The following is a 22,126-nucleotide window of genomic DNA, read 5'->3' as shown; positions in this document are numbered from 1 at the left end:
GTTTGTAGTTCCATGAGCCAGCATCACAGTACCTTGTTGAGCCACCTCATCCACATAGTACAACCCCTGACGCTCTGTGCCACGTCCAATAATCGTCCCCGTCCTGATATCCTGTAAGATACAAAAAGTGGGATGCATTAGCACTATACAATTTAGTTCTTTTATCACATCACTGATTGATAGTAATTTATGTGACAATGATGGAACATAAAGGCAATTTGAGAGTTTTAACGTTGGGGATATTTCAATTGTTCCCCCCCCCCCCCCTTCTGCACGCATGACCTCTCCGTTCGCAGTTTGAATATGAGTTTTTCCCGGTTTGGATGTTGACACCAAATCAGAAATTTCATATGTCATGGTGTCGGTTGCCCCACAATCGAAAATCCAAGATTTATTTTTTTATAACAATTTTGTACTGCATTTGCCTTTCCCATTTCCTTTTTTTCTTTCTCTGTTTCTACCCGTGCTCCCCACCTTTTCATTTCTTTATTTTTACTCTTTCCAAGACAACAAGATGTCCCTCTCTCTATAAACACTAAGAGCAACCCTAATACTCAAAAAAGTTCAGCAGCCGCCAACTAGCTTATCTCTGTCTCTTTCTCTTTCTCTTTCTCTGTGAATCAAAAATCAAACCCTAAATATCAAACTTGTTCAACAGCCGCCTCCTACAAAACGCTCTCTCTTTCTTCTTCTTCCTCTCAAACTCAACCCTACTGGTCCTAATACATCGGAATTCGTACAGAAGTGAAAGCACCAAGGGTGGTTCGACGGTGTGTGGTGGTCACGCACGGTGAGAGTGGTGGTCGCGCAGGTTTGCTGGTTTGGGAGGTGGCGGACCTGGTGGTGATTGCCAGAGTGCGTGATCAGAGGATGGTGGGTTTGGGGAAAAACTTTGATGTTGTGGTTTAGTGACAGCGGAGGATGGTGGTTTAATGTCAGAGATTAGGATTTAAAGGTGGAGATTTATGGGGTGTTGTTAGGGTGACCAGAGATGGAGGTGAGATTGGTTGCAGCGGAGTTTTCCGATGGTTCGTTGGAGATGGGTTTGTCAACGAGTTGTAGGTTATAGCGGAACTACAGTGTTGGTGCGGGAATTCGTGGTGACTCCGACAATGTTATATGTCGGAATTCGTGAAGTTTTTTTGAAGAGGTTTGTTTTGTTTTGGGGTTTTGATTTTGGTTGGGATTTTTGGTTTGAGATAGGTAGATGATGAGCAAAGTGTTTTCAAGGATCAGAAACACCGCTCTGATACCATAAAGACTTTATTGAAAAAAGCTTGTATTGGTTGTTATGTTTTACAAAGAAAAACAAGAGGCCTATTTATACACCAAACAATAAACTATACACAGAAACATATTGAATGGTTGGTGCTGGAAACATGCTGGCGAATAGCTAGCAAATCTTTGATTGGAAATGATGACCAGATCTGATCCTATAATTTTGCCTTTGATAATGCTATTCGTTTAACAGTTTACTTATCTTATGAACACACATTAGTATGTTAATCTTGTTTGTATGAAACTTTGGTACTTTTCATGTTTAAATCTTGATGATCATATGGCAAACACGTTTGGTTGATGTTGGATTCTTGATTGTATTTGGTTATGTTGGATGATTAATGAATGTTTAGTTGAGATATGTTGAAAAACCCCTTGATTAAGCACTTATTAGTAAGCTATTAACTTGTTAACTAGTCGTTTACCCGCGCGATGCAGCGGGAAACATATCACTTAGGTTGGTGAGTTTAGGGCTATGTACGGGGCGGTTCGGTTTCGAGCCATAACCAAAACCAAATTCGCGACGCAACGGAAAACACAACACTTGTTAGTATTCTAAGGGTGTGCATGAGAAGGTTCAGTTCAGTTCGAATCAAATCGAATTGAAAATCATAAATTCGTATTCGATTCTAATTCGATTACCAGGCTTGAATACGAATCAACTCGAATTCAAACATTTTTAATCGATTTCATTTATAATCATGAGTTTGATGGTAAATTTTTTATTTATGTTTTTGTTTTGAATTTTATGTAAGAGAAAATTTATGGCAAAATTCAATAATAGGGACAGGAGAGGAATATAGTCATTTTATTTGAACCAGCCAAAAGTGCAAGTAAATAGTTAAGGTATTGACCAATTCCATACACAGAGTTAAACAGAACGATATCTACAATATTTGGGTTTCAATAATTTAAGCTAACTCAAAACATTTACTTTCATTTATGCCGCTTCACAACACGCTCATTGAGATAAAAAATACTTTATTACTCATTAGAGGCAAATCTACAAAGAATCATGAATAAAATTTATAAAATGACAGAAATCATCATCTTGATCTCCCATTTGGTGGTGTGATGAGGATATGATGCACCAGCATATGGCAAAGCCATTGTAACCTCGTGTTTAGTGGCGAGAGCTGGCGGGCCGCAATCAGAAGCTGATGGTTAGATATGATGACACATGATTTGTGGCGCGAACCTAACGAATGAAAATCGGCCTTTGTGTGTTCCATTTGTTTTGTTGGCGGTTAAAAAAGCATAGTTCGGTATAGCCATGCGAGTATGGCAACAATGCCTCGCCATAGTCGAGTCTAGAGCTCATGCTTATTCTAAAACGGCTTTGGGCCGATTGAACCTCAACCCAAAATATGCTGTACACGGGCCTATGATCCGAAAATCTTGATTCGCCACGCACGTATGATAACTGATGAAGACCTCGACCATGTCATAGTATCCGGTCACACCTGCATTTCCAAATACCATTATTACTCGTATCAGTAACGCGATATTCTTGAAAAAATCTCATTCATTCAAGCGTATATATTAAGTAGAGAACTGTAAGAACCATATATTTTGTAAGCAGATCTTATACCACGCATGAGTTCGTTTTTTCTCTTTATGGTGCAAACTGTCTCCTGTATATCTATCTGAATTAGTGAGGTACTTACACGTTGGCGGAAAGTATATCTTCCCTTCATTCCATCCTCGGAATACGCGGCCCCTTCTTTGCTTGACTCGCAGCTGTGACCCGAAACTAAATTTAGCCCGATAATTCTTTTATAAATAATTTGTGTTATAAAAACAAAGTATTATCAATGTAAGTAATTTTTTTTTGAATAAAACGAGTTAGGGGGTTGTATGCTTTAAAAAATAAACTTTAGCCTTTAGGCCAAACTTTCAAACTGTTTGACCCGTTCACATTTCATTAAGACTTTTTTATATAACTTGTTTGAGATAAAACACTAACTTAAATCAACACATTAATAAGTACACGGGTTGAAATTTTGTACCTGATCTTTCTCCAACAATGCTCTCCAGTTTTGCATTTCAAGTAGCGCCTTTGCAGATCGATACGAGAGAGCAATTCGGTAAGTTATCGTACTTCATCCAACACTCCCTGTCATATTAAACACGTGTCAACTGGGCCCAATTCGCAACATCAAACATTTTTTAGGAAACTTCATATATATACCCCTACAAAATTGCAAAATATCATATATATACCCTTGCAAAATTATTAATATCATATATACCCTTGCAAAGTTGTTGAAGTAACATAAATACCCAATTTATTAAAAACAATTTAATAAATGGCAATTTTACGCTTATTTTTCTAAAACTTTGAAATCCTGTAAAAAGACCTTTTACTTCAAATATTATATTTACTCATTTCTAGCTTAACTTATTTAGCTTAAATATAGTATATGGAATATACTATTGATTACGGGTAAAAATAAAAAAAATAAAAGAATGGGTAAAAATAAACTTAAGCTAAAAATGTGTTATATAAAAATATGAAATTAAAATATGAGCATATATGAAGTTAAAAAACTAATGACAAAATGATCATTTATTAGATTGTTTTTAATAAACTGGGTATATTTGATATTTTATCTACTTTGTAAAGGCATATATGGAGTATACTGCCAATGCTCTCTTCGAGTTCCACATATTTACCAGGGGCACCAGTGAAAACTTCAGCAACATGGAACGGCTGACTCAAAAACCTTTGAATTTTATGGGTACGTGCGACAGTCAACTTGTCGTCTTCACTGAGCTCATCCATTACAAGAATAGCAATAATATCTTGAAGATTCTTGTAATTTTGAAGAACCTTTTGTACACCACAAGTTGTCCTCTCCCAAAATGTGTGGTGAAAGCATACGGGATGTAGAATCAAGTGGGTCCATAGCAGGGTAGATACCAAGTTCAAAAATCTGCAAATATATAAAATCACTATACGCTAACCACAAAATTAGCGTGCAGATGGAATACGACCAAGTAAAGCAGACACCTCAGAGTTAGCCTGCAGATTAAAACTATCATTATCGTTTAATCACACACACATTATATTTAAACTTGTGACGTAAAATAGATTTAGACACAAGTAAAAAGTACCTGAGTGAAATGGAAAATGTTGTCGACGAAAGAAGCACATCTTGTCCTTCAGCGTCTCGTCTCTGAAGTGTTCAGCAACAGTCGAACCGGTAAGACTGACATGAGCACGGGCACCTGGAGATTCGTTCATTTGACCGTACACAAGAGCACACTTGCTCTCGATCTACAAACATAAAAGAAAAAACATCAGTTTACAGTAGAATTTAAAAATGCTGGCGATCTACTTTTCAGCTCAACATTTAACTACGTGCTTAACCACCAGACCAAACTCTTAACTCAACATTGAAATGAAATAAAATGGACTCTTAACTTAACAATGAAATGAAATAAAATGGACTCTTGCTATTGGCCAGCAATCACCACAAATAAACATTTCAACATAATAAACTAACCACCTTATCAAAATGACAAAATCCCAATCTTAAAAAGAACTATCCCATGAGTGTCTATACTGAACTATGATCTTAGACGCGCCCCTCATGGTCAAAATTTTGCCAATAAATCGTGTCGCGGGTGCGCTTTTTGAAAAAATTGTAACAATGTTTGATTTGCTTTTTTAAAAAATGTAATCGCGCCACAAAGTAGATCGCCTTGTGTGACATAAGGCGCAGGGTGTACAAGAAGCGCAAATGAGGCGCGCTAAACCTGGATGTTTAATACAAGTGCAGGGTCAATAGCCATTGATTCAGGGTCAAGGCTGTTTAATGTCTCACTGGATGCCAGCCATGGCTCAACTACTAAAGCTGAAGGATTAACGAGAGCTGATTCTTTTCCTTTTCCTTTTCCCAGCATATCCAGTAATAGTCTTGCTTGCATATCCAACACCATTGCTCTCACCTCCTGGGCATTTATACCTTCTAATTGTCTGCATTTTATCCTGCCCAATCTCTGCACAAATCAAAACCCCCATTATGATTATTTGAACATTAATAACACAGGTAATGAAACAATATTGAGAATGAAACAGTTGAAAAGAGGTTAAAGTGACATACTGGGCCAAATTGTTGCCTGTGCTGAGTGGAAGGGAGAGAATGAAAATCAGCACCTAGAACCGTGATCACATTGTTTAGTGAAAGTGAGTAAAACCACACAAACAAAAATATCAACACTTATTCAGAGTAAACTGTATCAATTATATAACATCAAAATAACCATTCACAATCTTACCAATGCCATCCTCAGCAGCACTCTGTGTACAACCAATAGCATCCCATCAATCAACTCCAACCATAAGACTCCACCAAAATCTGATAGCATAGATCACAATTTCAGGAAAATACAATGATTACCAAAATATATAGAATTAAGTAGTGTAGCCTTCACAGCTTGTTTCGCAAAGTAGATCGCCTTGTTGACGGATTGTTACCTCTACCAGATGAACCAACAAACAAACAAAGCTAACAAGTCCATGCCTTTCCCTATCAATTCCAGAAATCATATATGTTATTAATCGTCTGATTCAACTTCAATCAAACGTAAACGCGTGAAAATCAACAGATCATGTAACTATAATTATAAACCGCTTGATTCATCTTCAATTATCAATGTAATGTAAACATATGAAAATCAAAAGAATGTAAGGAAAGATGTTATCCAATGAGACTACAGAGTTTGCAACTGAAAGTAGATTATATGCATACCTTTTGCTTTGGTATTGTTGATGCAATCTTAGAGGATTTGACTTGCTGCAACGCTATCTCAACCGCTTTACTCCCACCAACAAAATTTGGGTGCGAGGTGTTTATGTAGTCCATCTGTAATATATTATATAAAAGTAACCATCAAAACAAACGATGACCCTTGGAGCAACGGGTAATTTTACACCTTTGTAATAGGTAGGGCTGTAAACGAACCACTGTCTCACCACCTATGACCATCATCACCACTGCCATTTTCGAGCATCACCCCGTGGCTTTCGGAACAAATTACACAGCTTTCACAGGTAAATCACACAGATAGGGTTATGGTCAGAACCTCTTCATTTTCTTTGAAGTTCCAGGTAAATTCCAGGTCAACCTAACCCGTTTTGACAGGACCCAAATATTTACCTTTGAGCTATCCCTTCGAAACCCCATTAAACCCAAAACCCCCCATTTCAAAAACTAAAACCCCATTAAACCCAGAACCCCCCATTTCAAAAACTAAAACCCCATTAAACCCAAACCCCCCACCCCCTCATTTCAAAAACAAAAACCCTATCATCTCTAATGAAGTTTTTATGAACCTTAGCTAAAATTAAAGCCTCATCTTTTGCTATAACTTAAAAATTTTTAAAAATGGTGAAATGAGAGATACAGTACCACACAACACGAAATTCTTTGTCATTCCCTTACTGACCAGATCTACAACTTTCACCGAATTAGGGTTATGGTCAGAACCCTAGATAGGGCTACCAGAATCTGGTCGAAACTCTAAACCCTAGGTTGGGTCACCAGAATCTGTTGACGCTAACCATTACCACCACAAGCCGCAGACCACCACCATCTCTATCGTTGCTAACCACCACCAATTAAAACAACACCTTGCATCATCTTCAACTCCTGTAACAAAACAAATGGTAGGGGTTTCATATTTACAGATCCAAACAATAATTACCTCACCGAAATCGGTTCATATCAAAAGTTTAAAACCTAGATCTACAATATAAAATTCCAATGAATTTGGACAAAATCCATAAAAGCACTTACTCCGTGAAGTTCAAAACCTAGACTTGAGTTTGATTCCAATGATTTCCATGAGGAATTGGAGTAGTAGAAACGGATGGAGAAAAACCCTAGATCCAGATCTAAATTCGCCGGAGAGAGAGAGAGAGGGAGAGGAGGAGCAGGAAGCGGGCATTTTGAAATGTTTTGGAATGGAATGGAAGAGTGAAACCTGATGTATCCGTGTTTTTTTAGTTCAAGGGTACAACTGGAAATGGATGTTTTCTGATGCTTAAAAGACTTGTACATCATGCTTTAGGGGCGTTTTAAGAAAATTTTAATGACCTTAAGAAGTCCTTTGGATATGTATATTATATATAGTATAGATATGTTTACACCATGAAACTAGAAATGGGTATTGGTTTGATAAAAGTTAAATCAAATGTTAATCAAGAGTACTTTCTTGCACGTAAGGACCCTAACGGGTTAGATGGTGTTGTTACAAGTTCTTGACATGATTTATGATATTTGTTTAGTGGTTTTGGTTGAAATTACTATCTTGGTAGATTTGTGTTCAAGGTTTGTAAAATGGAATATTTTGTGATATGATCTACTTTATGCTTGTCTTGGTGGTTGTATTGTGTTATCGATATTACTTTCCTTGATTAAGTGAGCTTAGAAAACTCTTAATGGATGACTAACTTATCTTTAGAAGATTTGCAGGAAAATATATCAATAGAGCGCTAATGAATGATTTAGATGGCTCAAGTGTGTTTATCGTGTTAACTTTTCGAAGGATTATCATGGCAGGATTTCCGAAAGGGATACTAATTGTCTATATAATTGGAAGATTGATCAAATGCTTTCGTGATATGCCCGGTTTAGTTAACATACTTAGGTTGTTTGCGAAACAAGATAATATATATTTTTGTATTTGGAGTCTTCTATGTTTTAAAAATATAGTTTTAGATAATTTTAATTAAAAACTCATTCACCTATCTTTTTACCGGTAAACCAATGACAACGATTTAGTACTTATGCGTCCGTCCGCGTCCATGGATCGACATCTGGTTCTTACCTATACTTTACTACATATATGATATGGTACACTTGTCCTTTTGTAGTTGTTTTAATGTTAAGGTATAAATCATTTTTATTAATATTAAAACCAAGTTCGTGTGTAAAATTTATTACAAAAATATCTATATATATATAATAAACAAAACCATTGGGGGACACTTGTCACCCTATGGTTTAAGACAACTCAGCTGCATATGTGGCAGTACATGTGGCATAACTAGAATTGAAGGATTGGGCAAGCTTCTTTGGTACGTTTCTTTGATATTCTCTCTCTCATTCAATCATTCACATCAACCGTTTACCCCTAAAACCCTAAACGGCGATTTTGATTATCGCCTCTTCAATCGATCTTCTTCCACGGCGATTTTTCTTCTCACCGTTTCAATCGATCCTGTTCCACGGCGTTTATCAATCTCCTCACCTTCATCAGTGATAATCGACGGTAAGGATTCCGATATGCTCTTCTTTTCTGATTGATTTAAAGAATAATCGTTGGTTTCGTTATTTATTGACTTAGGCACTGAATGTTAGTTAAAGATCCATGTTTGATTCTCTGTTTGGTATTGTTTTTTGGCAACAGTTTTCGATTGGTTTGAAGTTTTCGCCGACGTCCTCTGTTCATATATTCAAGCTGAAGGTTATTATAATCGTCTCACTTCAACATCATATATTCAAGGTAAGATTGTCAGCTCTTAACCCTTGATTTGAACTTTTAGGGTTTTGTCTGTTTACATTTTTAGCGAGATTCTCAATTTAGGGGTTCGGTTTTATTTGAGATTCTCGATTTTGTGTTTATTTTATTTGAATTTTGATATTAGTGTGTTTCAGTTTTAGGATTTTGAAGCTATGATGAAATACTACATGTTTCCACATGTTTTTAGTTATGGTTGAAGGAACAGGGTTCATTTGTTTAATTGTTTTTAAAAGCATTCAAGCATCTTCCAGTTTTGATTTGAACAAAACTGATAATGTAGGGATGCAGAAACAAAAGTTTTTCAAATGGCCACTAAATTTTGATTAACACACCCCCTGTTTGAAGTTATTGTTGGGAATTAAATCTCGATTTATGTTGTTTTTTGTTTACAGTTGGAATCTTATTTGAAAACTATATTCATATGGATTGTTATCTTTTAATAATTAAACGGGCCAAGATTGACTGTTTGATGCTTAATGTGTTGACTGACCCTGTATGTGTTGTTAAATTAAGATTCAATTAGGATTTTTTTTATTTTGAAAATTGATCGGTTCAGTTTTGATCACCTTAGATGCTTTATTTTATACCTTGACTAATTCACATGATTTGCTAAATTTTGAAGCCTTACAAGAAGATTAAAGAAGGCATATTCTTTTTGGCATTTTTTATATGTTTTTATGTTTGGATTATTCTGTTAAAAATTGTTTGTACTAAACGGGCCAAGATTGACTGTTTGATGCTTAATGGATACAACTGGTCATCCTGGTCGGGTTGGTTATATATCACGCTGGATCTTATTGTTTTTTTTATAACTGTTTTTTGTAGGTTTTCAAGACGATGGAAAGTTCATCAAGGTAATTTATTAGGTTCAGTAGGTTATAAGTTTTAATATTTGTTTTTTATTTTTATATCTATATTCTTTATTCGATTTCATCTTATCATTTATACTTTTTTGAATTTGAATCACTATGAGGCAGCCTTCTTTATGTAGAGTTATAAATCGATCTAATGAACTTCTTATGGTAATTCATAAATTCTAACATGAATTATAAATTTTATTTTGTTGCTGTCATGAAATTCTATTTATTATTATTGTGTTTTTTGTTTTGTTTTAATTATAATATAATAATATAATTCTAATTTATTTTTATTTGTTGTTTTTGTAAGCCGATTCCATCTGACGCTGCGGCTAAAATGTGGGGTGTCGATAAAGGGCCTACTAATGTTCTTATAGAAACAAATGATGGGCGAACATTTGTTGTTTTCATAAGTGTATCAAAAGGAAAGTTCTTCCTTTTCAATGGTTGGTCAGATGTCGTTACACATTTACGACTTACATCAGGCTGCTTGGTAATTTTGAATCCTTTAGAGTGTACCAGATTCAAACTAACATATTGTGTTAATGGTGTGAGTCATACGGGTTTCTGGACATCTCTCTTATCTACATCTTCTTATTTTACTGTAAGATTATTATTAAATTTCTGTTAATTTTTCTTATTATATTACTTTTTCATAACAGTTTAGAATTCTAATATTTTTACTTTGTTTTTCGTATCATTCCTACAGGTCATACCTGAGTGTATCCTGCCGAAGTCCCATGATTATACACTTAGTGATTTAATTTCAACTATCTATCTAAGCAACAAGACGTTTCATGTTAAGATAGAAACTGTTGGTGGTAAAGTTTGCTTTACCAACGGTATTGATGTTATTGTTAGTCTATATCAATTGGAGGCCGGATGTTATTTTTATTTTACAAAATGGTTTGGTTATTCTTTCCATCTAACAATTTTGGTAAAAATGGCGTTGAAATGAATTTTGATGATGTAAATGTCGATGAGGTAACTATACATTTCGTTGATTCTTTATATAATATTAATTATATGTTACTATATTTATATTTAATACGTTTAATAATTTTTATATGTAATGTTTTCAGGTTGAAGTTGCACCTGTTGATTGTGTAAAAGATGGTAATCCGATTTCAGATGATTCGACTGTTTTGGCTGAACAAGAAGTTGGACGTTATATTCGTTTTATTCGTATGGTTGCTGAAGATTTTGTAAGTGTTAATATGTTTTTAGTAATTAATAAATATTAAATATTTTATACTTTTTATTGACATAATACATAGATTTTTTAACATTAGTTTTCTAAGCAGATATTTTTTAAAACAATACAGATGCTGCCTGATGATGTTTCAGCAATGGCCAAACTGCATTTGGGTTTAAAAAGTATCACTATCAGACTTATGCATCTTAGTCCTCCAATAGAGTTTCCTAACGGTACTAGACGAGAGATGAAAGAGAAAGGTTATCGTTATGCTTTAAGGAGCTGGTCAAGATTCATGAATACCGCTGGCCTTGAGGTGGGTGACACGGTTTATTTTTGTTTTGATGAACTTGAACAAGTTTTGATTGTTGAAAGGGTTGTTCCTCATATTAGGCGTACTTAGTACTTTTTTGACATTTTATTACCTGAACCTGTATCATCTCAACTGTGTTGATTGACCTTGTATGTGTTGTTACATCAAGATCTGCCATGTTGTTGCAACATGCCCTAATCGTTGCTGGCTGCCGTTCGCGGCTGTTCTAGGTAGCGTTGGGTGTAATCGATGTTTAGTTGATGATAATTAGATCGATGTCACCTAAGGGATATTCAGTCAATGATGTTGATGAGATGCTTCTCACCTGAGACTAAAACTATGATGAAGCAAACGTCTGCCCGAATAAGGGAGGTCTGACATTTTCAAATCGTTTGAATTACTTTAGCAAATCATTTAGTGTTGATTGTGAAGATGAATAAAAAAGTGAATTCAAAGTGCATTTTTCTTGTCCTTTCAACATGAGGCTATGATGATTTTGTAGATCAGAGTAAAAATTGAATGAAGATAGCATTATGGCATGGCAAGGTTGTAGGATGGCAGTTGTTCATGCAACCTCTCTTGCAACCATGGTGTTGTCATCTTTATGCACAATCTGAGCCTGACAGACTGACAATATAAATGTTTTGACTGAACCTGTATCATCTGAAATGTGTTGACTGACCCTGTATGTGTTGTTACATTAAGATCAATTAGGATTTTTTTGATTTTGAAAATTGATTGGTTCAGTTTTGATCACCTTAGATGCTTTATTTTATACCTTGACTAATTCACATGATTTGCTAAATTTTGAAGCCTTACAAGAAGATTAAAGAAGGTATATTCTTTTTGGCGTCTTTTTTATATGTTTTTATGTTTGGATTATTCTGTTAAAAAATGTTTGTACTAAACGGGCCAAGATTGACTGTTTGATGCTTAATGGATACAACTGTTCATCCTGGTCGGGTTGGTTATATATCACGCTGGATATTTCGGGTTGATGGTTGATGAGGACAACTGGTCATTTGGGTCGGCTCGGGTATATGATTGGATCATTCAAGTTGATGCTTGATGTGTACAAGTGGTCACCTGGGTCGGGTTGGTTATATAACGCTGGAACTTTCGGGTTTGATTTATTGTTCTTCTGAATTGATTACTTGCTCTTGAATATCAAATTTTTTCGTTTTATTATTTCTTTTAACTTTCAGGATTAATTCAGTTGTGTAGCCATCTTAATCGACATCTAGGTTTCAGCTGCGATTTTTGGGAAATGATATGTAAGTCCTTGGAACATTTAATTTTTTTTATTCATTTACCTTTCATTTCACAGATTTCTTAGGATTATAAATTCAATTCTTTTATATGACTAGATTCATTATCTGTGACATTTATTTTGTTCATATTAGGTACAAAGAAGAAGCCGCATGATCTCAAATTGTTAAGATGTTCAGGCAACTAGCAAGTGTTTGGATGATATTCATGCTCTTAAACACTTTCTATAACAATTATTACTTAATATGATTTGTGTATTGATTCTCTAAAATTACTTGATTCAAATTTGTGATGAATGATTAGTCCCTTTTACTACTTGATTTGAAAATATATTTAAGATAAAATTTCTATAATTAGTTGTTATACATGAATAAATGACTTTATCTTTTTTTATATAATGTTCTTTATTTTCAACCATATAATACATTCGCATTTTATAACATTTGGTTCATATTTTGATAATTTCTTTTTTACTCGACCGGTGTATATTGATCAACAGAATTTTTTATGCAACAATATAAAACTACGTATTAATAAACTTTACAGACGTGTTATAGAATATGAGATTATATATGGATATTAATATGGTTTTGGTTGAAGCCCGCGTATTACGCGGGCATTAACCTAGTGTATATATATGCACACGTCACAAACTCTGAAACCAGCATGGTCCTGATTAAGATAACATAGTCTGGCCGGAGTAGGACAACAAGACTCTCTAATTTAAGGAGTGCGGTTTCAAAAAAAAAAAAAAAATAATAATAATTAAAAGATCTCATCTACGGCGACAATACAATAAAAACAGAACCCCACAATAACAATTCACAAAATCCATTTTTTATGTTCTTTATCCACATCTTGTTCGAAGCTCCCAAAGAAACAAAAATGGCGGCACTTGAATCACTCCCACTCTCATTCTTCCGTCTTCATCATTCTTCAAATCCACCATTAATATCCCACTCAACATCAAACCTTTCAATTCCCATTTCAACCACAAAATTCACCATCAAATCTTATCCCCATCTTTCAATTTCAAGAAAATCTCAAACATCATCATCAGTAGCAGCAGCAGCAGCACTTCAAGAGGATGTTTCATCAGAACAATCAGAGAATACCCAGAAAGAAATACCACAAAACAATAGGCTTTTTGTTCTTAATCTTCCATGGTCTTACTCTTCTGATGATCTCAAGAATCTTTTTGGTGAATGTGGAACTGTTGAAGATGCTGAGGTCTGATTCCACTTCAAAATTGAAACTTTTAATCTGTTATTGGTTTTGGTTACAGATGAAGAAATGTTAGGTTTCTTGATGTGAATGTTGGTTTTTGGTGACAGATAATAAAGAGGAAGAAGGATGGGAAGAGCAGAGGATATGCCTTTGTTACAATGGCTTCTACAGAAGAGGCACTTTCTGTGATTCAGAAATATGATTCTTATGTATGTCACTCACTAAATTCACATTTTGTTGTTAGGTTATATGTGTTACTTGCTCAACATACCAGTCACTAAGTTCAGTGACCTAGTTACTTAGGGCTGCAAACGTTCAGCAAACAATTCGTGAACCATTCGGCGGGAAGTTCGTTTGTTTAATAAATGAACGAACACGAACAAAGAAATTCTGTTCGTTTAGTTAAATGAACGAACATAAACAGAGGCCGCGTTCGTTTATTTATGTTTGTTTATTAGTGTTTTTAATTTGTTTAAATACTTAAATATCCGAAAATTAAAATATGAGTTAATTGCCGGGATGGTCCCTGTGGTTTCACGTTTTTCACGTTTAGTCCCCACCTTTTGGAAATAACAGGCACGCTCCCCGTGGTTTGTCATTTTGTTACTCGGATAGTCCCCTGACACTCAGGGGACTATCCGAGTAACAAAATGACAAACCATAGGGAGCATACCTGCTATTTCCAAACTAACTGACATCTACTCAGGGGACTATCCGAGTAACGAAATATAAACCATAGGGAGCATACCTGCTATTTTCAAAAGGTGGGGACTAAACGTGAAACCACAGGGACCATCCGGGCAATTAACTCTTAAAATATTTAATAAGTATCAGTGTGTTCGGTTGTTTTTATTTGTGTTCGTTCGTAAACATTAGTTTGTGTTCATGAATGCTCATTTGCATTCGTTACCTAGAATTAACAAACGGACACGAACACGTTCATTTCCTTAACGAACGAACAAACACATACAGAAAATCTCGTTCGGTAAGTGTTCATGAACAAATATATATTTCCTTAACAAACAAGCACAAACAAGGTCTTGTTCGTGTTCATTCAGTTTGTTTGCAGCCCTAAGTTACTGTTTATTCAAACTCTGCGGTTACTTAATTTTAGACAGATTATTATGTATATATGTATGCAAGGGGCATTTTGGTCCTTCATACCTTATCTGTTACATAGTTTGTTAGAACATGTATATACCATCTTTGTATCCATTTCCTTTTCATAGCCTTTATATTTAGAGTGCTTGCCTTATTCATCATATGTGATTTTTCATGAGATTAAATTTTACTCACAAAAAAAAAAAAAAAAAAAAAAAAAAATTGCTAAAGTTTATTGACATGATTGACAAACATAAACAGCTTGTTGTTCGACGTATGTTCAAGTTAGATGATCTTAAGGAACGTATACTGCTTTTATTACCTTATGTTAATTTTCTAAGACTATGAATAGGAGAAATAAACGGTTTGTTTGGTGCAGGAATTAATGGGTAGGATTATTCGCGTAGAATTTGCAAAAGAAAACAAGAAATCACCACCACCGCAATCTAGTGGGGAGAAGCGTTATAAGGTTTACGTGTCAAATCTTGCATGGAGAGCAAGAAGTAATAATCTTAGGGACTTGTTTGGTGCTGAGTTTAATCCATTATCTACCAGAGTTGTTTTTGAAAGCCCAGATGGCAGATCCGCAGGATACGGGTTCGTTAGTTTTGCATCGAAAGAAGAAGCAGAATCTGCAATATCTGCATTGAACGGGAAGGTAATATTTTTGCGAAATACAGGTTTGAATATAAACAGTTTCCAGTAACTTTGTCACCTGCATAGTTGTCAATAGCGGTCGCTATAGCGAACAACGTAGCGTATAGGTCGAAGGTCGCTACAGGGTATGTAGCCATAAATAGCGGGATTTCAGTTTTTTTTATAATATAAATAGCGATAAAATATAGCTATAAAATAGCTGGATTTTAGGTTTTCGTTAAATATACATGTAAAATATCGTATATACCAGGGTATTTTGATATAATATACATATAACTTTTTTAATCTTTTTTCTAGTGTATCGCTTTTTATAAAATAGCGCTCGCTATTTATCACTATTCGCTATGTAGCATATACTCATATAGGTACCTTATCGCTATTTGTCGCCATTCGCCATTAACAACTACGGTCACCTGTATAATGCAGGAGTTGTTAGGAAGACCAATTACGTTGGCGTTAAGTGACAGAAGTGCAGATAAAAGTGGAACCGAAGAACAGAATACCTCTGATGAGCAACCTGTTGTTAAAATCTGAGCTCCCGTTAAGCAAACCGAACTCGAATTTAGTTGATCCTTTGAAAAACATAAATTCATTATCATATACTTTGAAGGTCATCTTACATGTTCCTAACTAATCCTACACAAAACTGTATAATAAACAAAATTTCCTGCATCGAAACTACAAACATACGATATCAACCAACCGTTTCGGAGTCTTTTACTCGTGTATCACTAGACGTTGACACCTCTCCAAATCCAGTGTTTCTGGTGGAAGTTCTTGTTTCGATATCTCCAAACTCCGTACAACTTCGTGTCAAGTTATGTCCATGGATGAGTTTTGCCTGTATGTTTTCAGGCAATCTTAAAGTAAACCGATCTTGATCTTCAATCGTTTTAGTACTTTTGGAAATCGAATGGCCCGTTGAGTGGTTTCTCGAGAATCTTTCTTTACTCTTACCTTCTTCTGATCTATCTTGTCTCTCCATTTCGATCGTTACATGCTTCCCCTTGCTCGTTTCCTCCTTCATATGATCGGTATTGTTGCTCCCTTCGTTTTCATCTCGTATATTAATAGTAAACGTGTCTTCAAGCACCTCGTTTTCGTGAATCTCATGCATCGGTGGACTGTTTTGGGCCGGAACAGGAGACTTTTCTGGTGAGTTAATTGGTGTTTCAAGACCTCGTCGACAAAATGGGCATGTTTTATGTGACTCGAGCCAAAGATCGATACACTCTTGATGAAACACATGATAACACTTTGTTAGAAGCCGAAGGACGTTATCATCCTCAAACTCATACAAACATATAGCACATTCTAAACCATACGTCTCGCGACGAAAATCTTTAACATTCGAGTAAGTAAACGTAGGGAAAGTACTTATAACCGAAGGATCAAGCCCGGGCTGACAATTGGGCCCAAGCCCAGCTATATGTGCCCTGGAAGGGTTACGACGGGAATTCCACGTGTGAAACACATTCTGCATGAAACATCTGCAAAAATATATCATGAAGAATCCTATAAAGAAGAGCACGAGGATGACGGTGGTTAGAACAATGGTAACGTGAGGGGAGGAATGCGGTTCTGGTAGCGGTGGAAGGGTAGCGGGTTCTGTCGTCATTGGCCGCGTCAGGTGGCGGTTGTAGGTTGGCCGGAGATCTGAAATCCCGGCCGGTGGAGTATTCAGGATGATGAAAAGATTGAAAACAATGTGATCTAAGTTGAAGGTGGCAATATCCTGTGAAATGTTGTGTTTGCATGTTGCATAGTTTATGGGATAAAGAAAAGGGGATGGGAGAGTGAGAAGGTGAAATTATTATATATTTGGTAAGAGGGTGATGTGGGGTTGGTTTCACTTTTGATTATAGGGTGTATATAGAGCCATTGAATGAGTCTTATTAGGAACTTGTGTGAAATAACCATCATAAGTAACAAAAGTAATCATCATTTGCCATTTGTGGACCTAAGTTCTTGGTGAGTATAATAGACACCCATGTGTTTTAAAATCTGAATTAGATTATTGCTAACTAAATTTCTAAAATGTTGAGTAAATATAAATGAGAATACATTTAAAAACCATCACACAATCCTTACTTCACTTGAGCAAATGTTCTTCGTGTCCGGGCTTTACCCCTCTCTAAAAACACCTTAAAACGCACCCTTTCTTTTTTGTGTTCACTCACAAAACATGTTCTTAGGCGTTTTCCACAAGATTTTCCACCTTGCCCTCTCTCTTCCGCACTCTCTCTCCTAAAAAAAGCCCTAATAACGACTATTACGAATACTCTAAATACTTCATAAGTAATCACACATTTTAACTATTAAAGCATGCATGTGTCATATTAAAAAATGGATACCTTGAAGATGAAAGATAAATAAATTTTAAATGAGAATAAGTGTTGCATCAAACCCTTCTCATGGGAAATTCTAATTTTGACATTTACTCATTTATTGTAACCGAGCTGGAGGTCTCACTGGAAGCAACATTTCTATTCCTACGGGATAGAAGTAAGGTTGTCTACATCTTACCCTCCTCAGATGTTACCTTAGCTTTACTATTGGTGAGATTTACTGAGTATGATGATGACGACGACTCATTTATTGTAACATCATAGCAAAAGAAAATTGAAAGTCTAGAATTGAAATATGACAAACTAAATAAACACATGAATGAATATCTCCATAATTCAAGTGATTTTACAATTAAATTCTGGAATTTTATGGGAAATCAGTCAGATTCCGAACAGAGAATCTTAACAATGGAAGTTGTGTACCTTATAACATTTTTGTTCATATAAAAAGAAACAACTCTTTTTGAAAGAAAAAAAAGATGATAATTTTCAAAATACATTATTACTTCCAAACAAATTAGATTCCTAAATACAAATAAATAAACTAATACAATCAGGCTATGCGAATCGGGCTCTAGACGAAAGAAGTTGAGTCGTTATGCATATTACCTCCAAACGGATAAAAAGCTATACCCGTCGAAAGTTGGTCCATTTTCTGTCACATTCCTTCACAATCGATCCAAATACGAGTACACCAAGTTTTGAACCAACTCTTATCACATATGTAACAAATATTTTGGTCCGAAACAAATGCATAACATTAGAATCTAATTCACTAGTAAGGAGTAAGATGTAGTAACAACAAAGTAATAAAGTATTATAGACCATCCAGCCCAAGCAAACAGTTCCAGTCTATAACAATCTTAAACCAGAATGCAGAAACCAACTTCAACAATTACAAAACCGAATCGTGCCCACAACTTATTCAATGTCATCAATCCAGTCCCCGTAAATACGACTAATTTTATCTGGGCCCTTCCACTTTTGAAAGGGTCTCTGTCCAGTCCTTGGAATAACACCTGGAAGCCGAGAAGGAGCTCCAACATGATAACCATCCAAATGAGCCGCTGTTGGACCCGCAGCTACAACCGGTTCAACAGGTGTCTTTGGCGTCATCAGCCCTTGCTTGTTTGGATCCATTGAAGTTGGAGAATCTTTAGCATCTATATCAACAAGCCCACCACCATACCGATGCAGTTCTGCCAAAAGAAGCATTATAATCCATATATACCAAGTAAAATAAATAACCACCGTACCAATGCTAGTAGGGGTGTCCAACGAATCGAATAACGAATTTTCAAATTTTCAAATCATTAATCCGTATTCGATTCGAAGAACTCAATATTTAGAAACCGAATTCGAAGCTTGATAATCGAATTCGAATCGAGTCGAAATTTTGAAATCCAAATCGAATGCTGAACACCCCTACCAAAAAGGCAATAATTTTTTTTTATTATTTATGAAAAGAAACTATACCTGCAGCACCATGAGCGAAATGACACTTGCTACCAAACGGGCAATATCCCGTTTGTTCCCACTTGTTACAAATTCTTGTTTTCCAATTTGAAGGCTTCAACATGGGATTGGCTCCTGCCGCGTCTGCTCCACCGCCACCTCCTGCTACAACACCACCACCACCAACACCACCTCCACCACCACCACCGCCTCCGCCACCGCCACCACCGCCTCCGCCGCCATACCCACCACCAGAACCAGGACCCAAACTTATCACAACACTTTCACGCGCCTTCGATTGCTCATCGTGAAGAAAAGTGCAACTATCACCATACGGACACCCCTCTTCGGTATAAAACTTCTTGCAATGCCTTCCTTTATAAGATCTCTGACTATCAACCGTAAAACTGGAAGACCCAAGTGACGGAATTTGATACTCTTCCCGAGGTTCACTCGAAACCCCCCGATCCTCCTCATGAGCCGCCACGATTTCTTGCCAATTCGGCGGCGGTCTTCTCAGTTCCTCAATACTATGAGCGAAATTACAGTTCGTAATATACGGGCACGTACCTGCCCGAAACTTGCAACATAGCTTCGTCTTGAAAAACATTTTCCCAATCGCCTTCGACCGACTAGTGGCTTGTGCATCACCGCCCTGCCCGTTTCTTTTCTTATTCGGTGGTTCACTCCCCGATCTAGTTTGCGATTGCCGCCCATCGTAATTCGAGTTGGAATTCGCATCGACAGACGCCTCTCTATCCCAAACCCCGTATTCATCCTCGGTGGCCCAAACGGGCTGATCCCCCCAATAATCCCCACCATTTCGCGACCCGCTGGTGATTATCTGAACAACATTTCCACTTTCTCTACCATAATCCATTTCAAGATTCTTAACTAAACCTAAAATCCCTAAATTTCCTAAAGGTACAAGATTGAACCCTAATTAACCTAACCAACAACAAAATCTATAAACCACAAACAAACCCAAAAGGGAATTATAACAAAGATACAATCTTTCTCACTTTCTCTACCATAATCAATTCAAGATTTCTTAAAATAAAACCCTAATTTTCTATTGAATTAACCTGACAAACAACAATATGATAAACTACAAACAAATCCAAAAGGGGGATTACAATAAAGATACAATCTTTTTCACTGAAACAGATCTAGATAATAGAATCTTGAACATAACATAATCATTAATGAACTATATGAGAAGTTACAACTTACGACAGGGGAAGTACTGGATGAAATCGTTTGTTACGTGATTGAAGTAGATAAATTAAACCCACGAAAAAGATTTGATTTTGAGAAGTGGGTTGGTTTAATTTATGGGTTTTGGTGAGGGTAGTGCCATTGTTCGATGGGAGATGGAGAAAGAAAGAAGAGAGGGTGTCATCAATCTATGAAGCAGAAGGTACCACAGTTATGTTCCAAGTTTGATAGTTGTGCAGTTAAGAGCCCTGAAGATTTGATTTTGTGTACTTTGGTACCTGAAAAGTGAAAACTTAGTGGTTGTTTGTTGGGAAATTGGATTTTAACAAGGCCTGGTCTATTCGCACACGCCATTTGTCTTTTTGCACATCCAAAGCGCCGCGCTATGGCCAAAGCGGGGCGCTTTGGTCTTAGTCAACAGACAAGGACTGATCCCTGTCTGTTAAAATCACGCGCGGTTCCATACATCCTACCAGCATAGACTTGATCCTCTGCAACACCCATAGGTAGTTCTCTGACTTCTCAGCGGAAATTACCGCACAAGCAGCCGTAAACGATTTGTTTGTCGACGTCATGCCTACGACCTGAACAAATGGCAGGTTGTACATGTTCGTTTTGTAGGTGGCGTCAATCATTAGCACATGCGGGAAGGCACACCACATAGTGAATGATTTTTTGTGAACAAAGAAGACATCTTCAACTTCGTTCGATATCTCATTCGTGCGCATGTAATAAGTGTAATCTTTTTCGAGAAGAATGTTTTCAAGTTTTTGCATCGGAGACTTACCGACATTTTTTTCGGCGTTGATCTTCTGAACAGCGTTGTGTATATCTTTCGGAATAAGCTTTCTAGCCGGATTGTTTTTTGTCAGCGTTCGCCAGATACTTTGGTTGGGAATATCTTGCTCTGCCAGCTCCTTAACCAGTTTTTTATCCTACGAAGAAAGCCTTCTTGCGTACGCGTGACCCTTTAAGTTTTCAATAGGAGTGTGGTTATGCTTCACCTTCGTCACCTCGATCCTCCAAACACTTCCGGATGATTCCGAAAACCCGATCATCTCGAACGGGCAGCCTATTTTCTTGCTACCAGTTTTCCTCTGCGTAGCTATACTTTTATGCTCCCCACCAAAAGTACATTGAAACCAAATCTTGTAATTCTCTCCTCTTTTATTCGACCTCTTAATCACAATGAGGTAACCATTGTCTTTTGCCGTGTCTTGTACCCAACGCACCAACTCTTTACGTGACGAAAATATCTGCGTTGTATCAAACGAAAATGTAACCGGGTAACAGCCTTCCTCGTCAACAGACACATCCTCCGGCTCACCATCGTCACCAAGGTCCGAATATACTTGATGTTCAAAGCTCGGTTGACAACCGTAACTGTGGTTTGGATAACACTCCTGCTGTACAAAGCTGTGCTCGCCACCGTAACCGAAATTCGAATAACCTTGTAAGCTCTGTTGACAACCGTAACTGTCGTTTGGATAACACTCCTGCTATACAAAGCTGTACTCGCCACCGTAACCGAAATTCGAATAACCTTATTGTGCGTAAGGGTCCTCCACAGGGGTATTCAAATCCAGCTTCACTGTGTTATCACGATAATGAATGCCAGATACAATCTCTGCCTCCCTCAAGTTGGACGAGACCGGTTTCTCATACGAGTCAGAAA

The 22,126-nt window shown here is 36.6% G+C and overlaps 3 protein-coding genes, 2 long non-coding RNA genes and 1 pseudogene across 6 annotated transcripts; 1 reads left to right on the top strand and 5 right to left on the bottom strand.

Annotated features, from left to right (window-relative positions):
* Positions 1–2,125: 2,125 nt before the first annotated feature.
* LOC118479352 lies at positions 2,126–3,716 on the bottom strand. Its single transcript, XR_004877109.1, has 4 exons — positions 3,502–3,716; positions 3,288–3,394; positions 2,946–3,018; positions 2,126–2,741 (listed from the first exon to the last, which is right to left on the bottom strand). It is a non-coding gene; the product is annotated as an uncharacterized LOC118479352 (long non-coding RNA).
* Positions 3,717–3,737: 21 nt separating this feature from the next.
* Positions 3,738–6,287, bottom strand: LOC110897933 (annotated as a pseudogene).
* Positions 6,288–6,651: 364 nt separating this feature from the next.
* LOC110897934 lies at positions 6,652–7,233 on the bottom strand. The gene is made up of 2 exons (XR_002569094.2): positions 7,083–7,233; positions 6,652–6,935 (listed from the first exon to the last, which is right to left on the bottom strand). It is a non-coding gene; the product is annotated as an uncharacterized LOC110897934 (long non-coding RNA).
* A 6,034-nt stretch (positions 7,234–13,267) lies between these two features.
* Positions 13,268–16,102, top strand: LOC110897936 (28 kDa ribonucleoprotein, chloroplastic). Its single transcript, XM_022144667.2, has 4 exons — positions 13,268–13,675; positions 13,780–13,881; positions 15,153–15,431; positions 15,857–16,102. The coding sequence occupies exons 1-4, from the start codon at positions 13,286–13,288 to the stop codon at positions 15,962–15,964; spliced, it is 879 nt and encodes a 292-aa protein (XP_022000359.1). The 5' UTR covers positions 13,268–13,285; the 3' UTR covers positions 15,965–16,102.
* A 22-nt stretch (positions 16,103–16,124) lies between these two features.
* On the bottom strand, positions 16,125–17,048 carry LOC110897935 (RING-H2 finger protein ATL29-like). Its single transcript, XM_022144666.2, has one exon. It carries the CDS (start codon positions 17,046–17,048, stop codon positions 16,125–16,127), a length of 924 nt encoding a protein of 307 aa, XP_022000358.1.
* Positions 17,049–18,527: 1,479 nt separating this feature from the next.
* Positions 18,528–20,656, bottom strand: LOC110897937 (zinc finger CCCH domain-containing protein 56). 2 transcript variants are annotated; one of them, XM_022144669.2, is made up of 2 exons: positions 19,255–20,656; positions 18,528–18,941 (listed from the first exon to the last, which is right to left on the bottom strand). In XM_022144669.2, exons 1-2 carry the CDS (start codon positions 20,111–20,113, stop codon positions 18,700–18,702), a joined length of 1,101 nt encoding a protein of 366 aa, XP_022000361.1. In that variant the 5' UTR covers positions 20,114–20,656; the 3' UTR covers positions 18,528–18,699. The 2 variants fall into 2 exon arrangements, with proteins under 2 accessions (XP_022000361.1, XP_022000360.1); XM_022144668.2 differs by having other exon boundaries at positions 18,528–18,977; positions 19,255–20,654.
* Between the last annotated feature and the right edge of the window lie 1,470 nt (positions 20,657–22,126).

This window comes from Helianthus annuus, chromosome 13 (genome assembly GCF_002127325.2).
Source record: "Helianthus annuus cultivar XRQ/B chromosome 13, HanXRQr2.0-SUNRISE, whole genome shotgun sequence".
NCBI lineage: Eukaryota > Viridiplantae > Streptophyta > Magnoliopsida > Asterales > Asteraceae > Helianthus > Helianthus annuus.
Note: the sequence above shows the minus strand (reverse complement) of the source record. Positions and strands in the feature narration are given on the sequence as shown.

What these genes read in the sequence shown, in the direction of transcription:
- LOC110897936 (XM_022144667.2), top strand. Translation starts at nt 13,286, where the DNA reads ATGTTCTTTATCCACATCTTGTTCGAAGCTCCCAAAGAAACAAAAATG. An exon ending in TTCAGAAATATGATTCTTAT is followed by an intron (nt 13,882 to 15,152) that starts GTATGTCACTCA and finishes TGTTTGGTGCAG; the next exon opens with GAATTAATGGGTAGGATTAT. An exon ending in TATCTGCATTGAACGGGAAG is followed by an intron (nt 15,432 to 15,856) that starts GTAATATTTTTG and finishes TGTATAATGCAG; the next exon opens with GAGTTGTTAGGAAGACCAAT.
- LOC110897935 (XM_022144666.2), bottom strand. Translation starts at nt 17,048, where the DNA reads ATGACGACAGAACCCGCTACCCTTCCACCGCTACCAGAACCGCATTCC.
- LOC110897937 (XM_022144668.2), bottom strand. Translation starts at nt 20,113, where the DNA reads ATGGATTATGGTAGAGAAAGTGGAAATGTTGTTCAGATAATCACCAGC. An exon ending in TTTCGCTCATGGTGCTGCAG is followed by an intron (nt 18,978 to 19,254) that starts GTATAGTTTCTT and finishes TTCTTTTGGCAG; the next exon opens with AACTGCATCGGTATGGTGGT.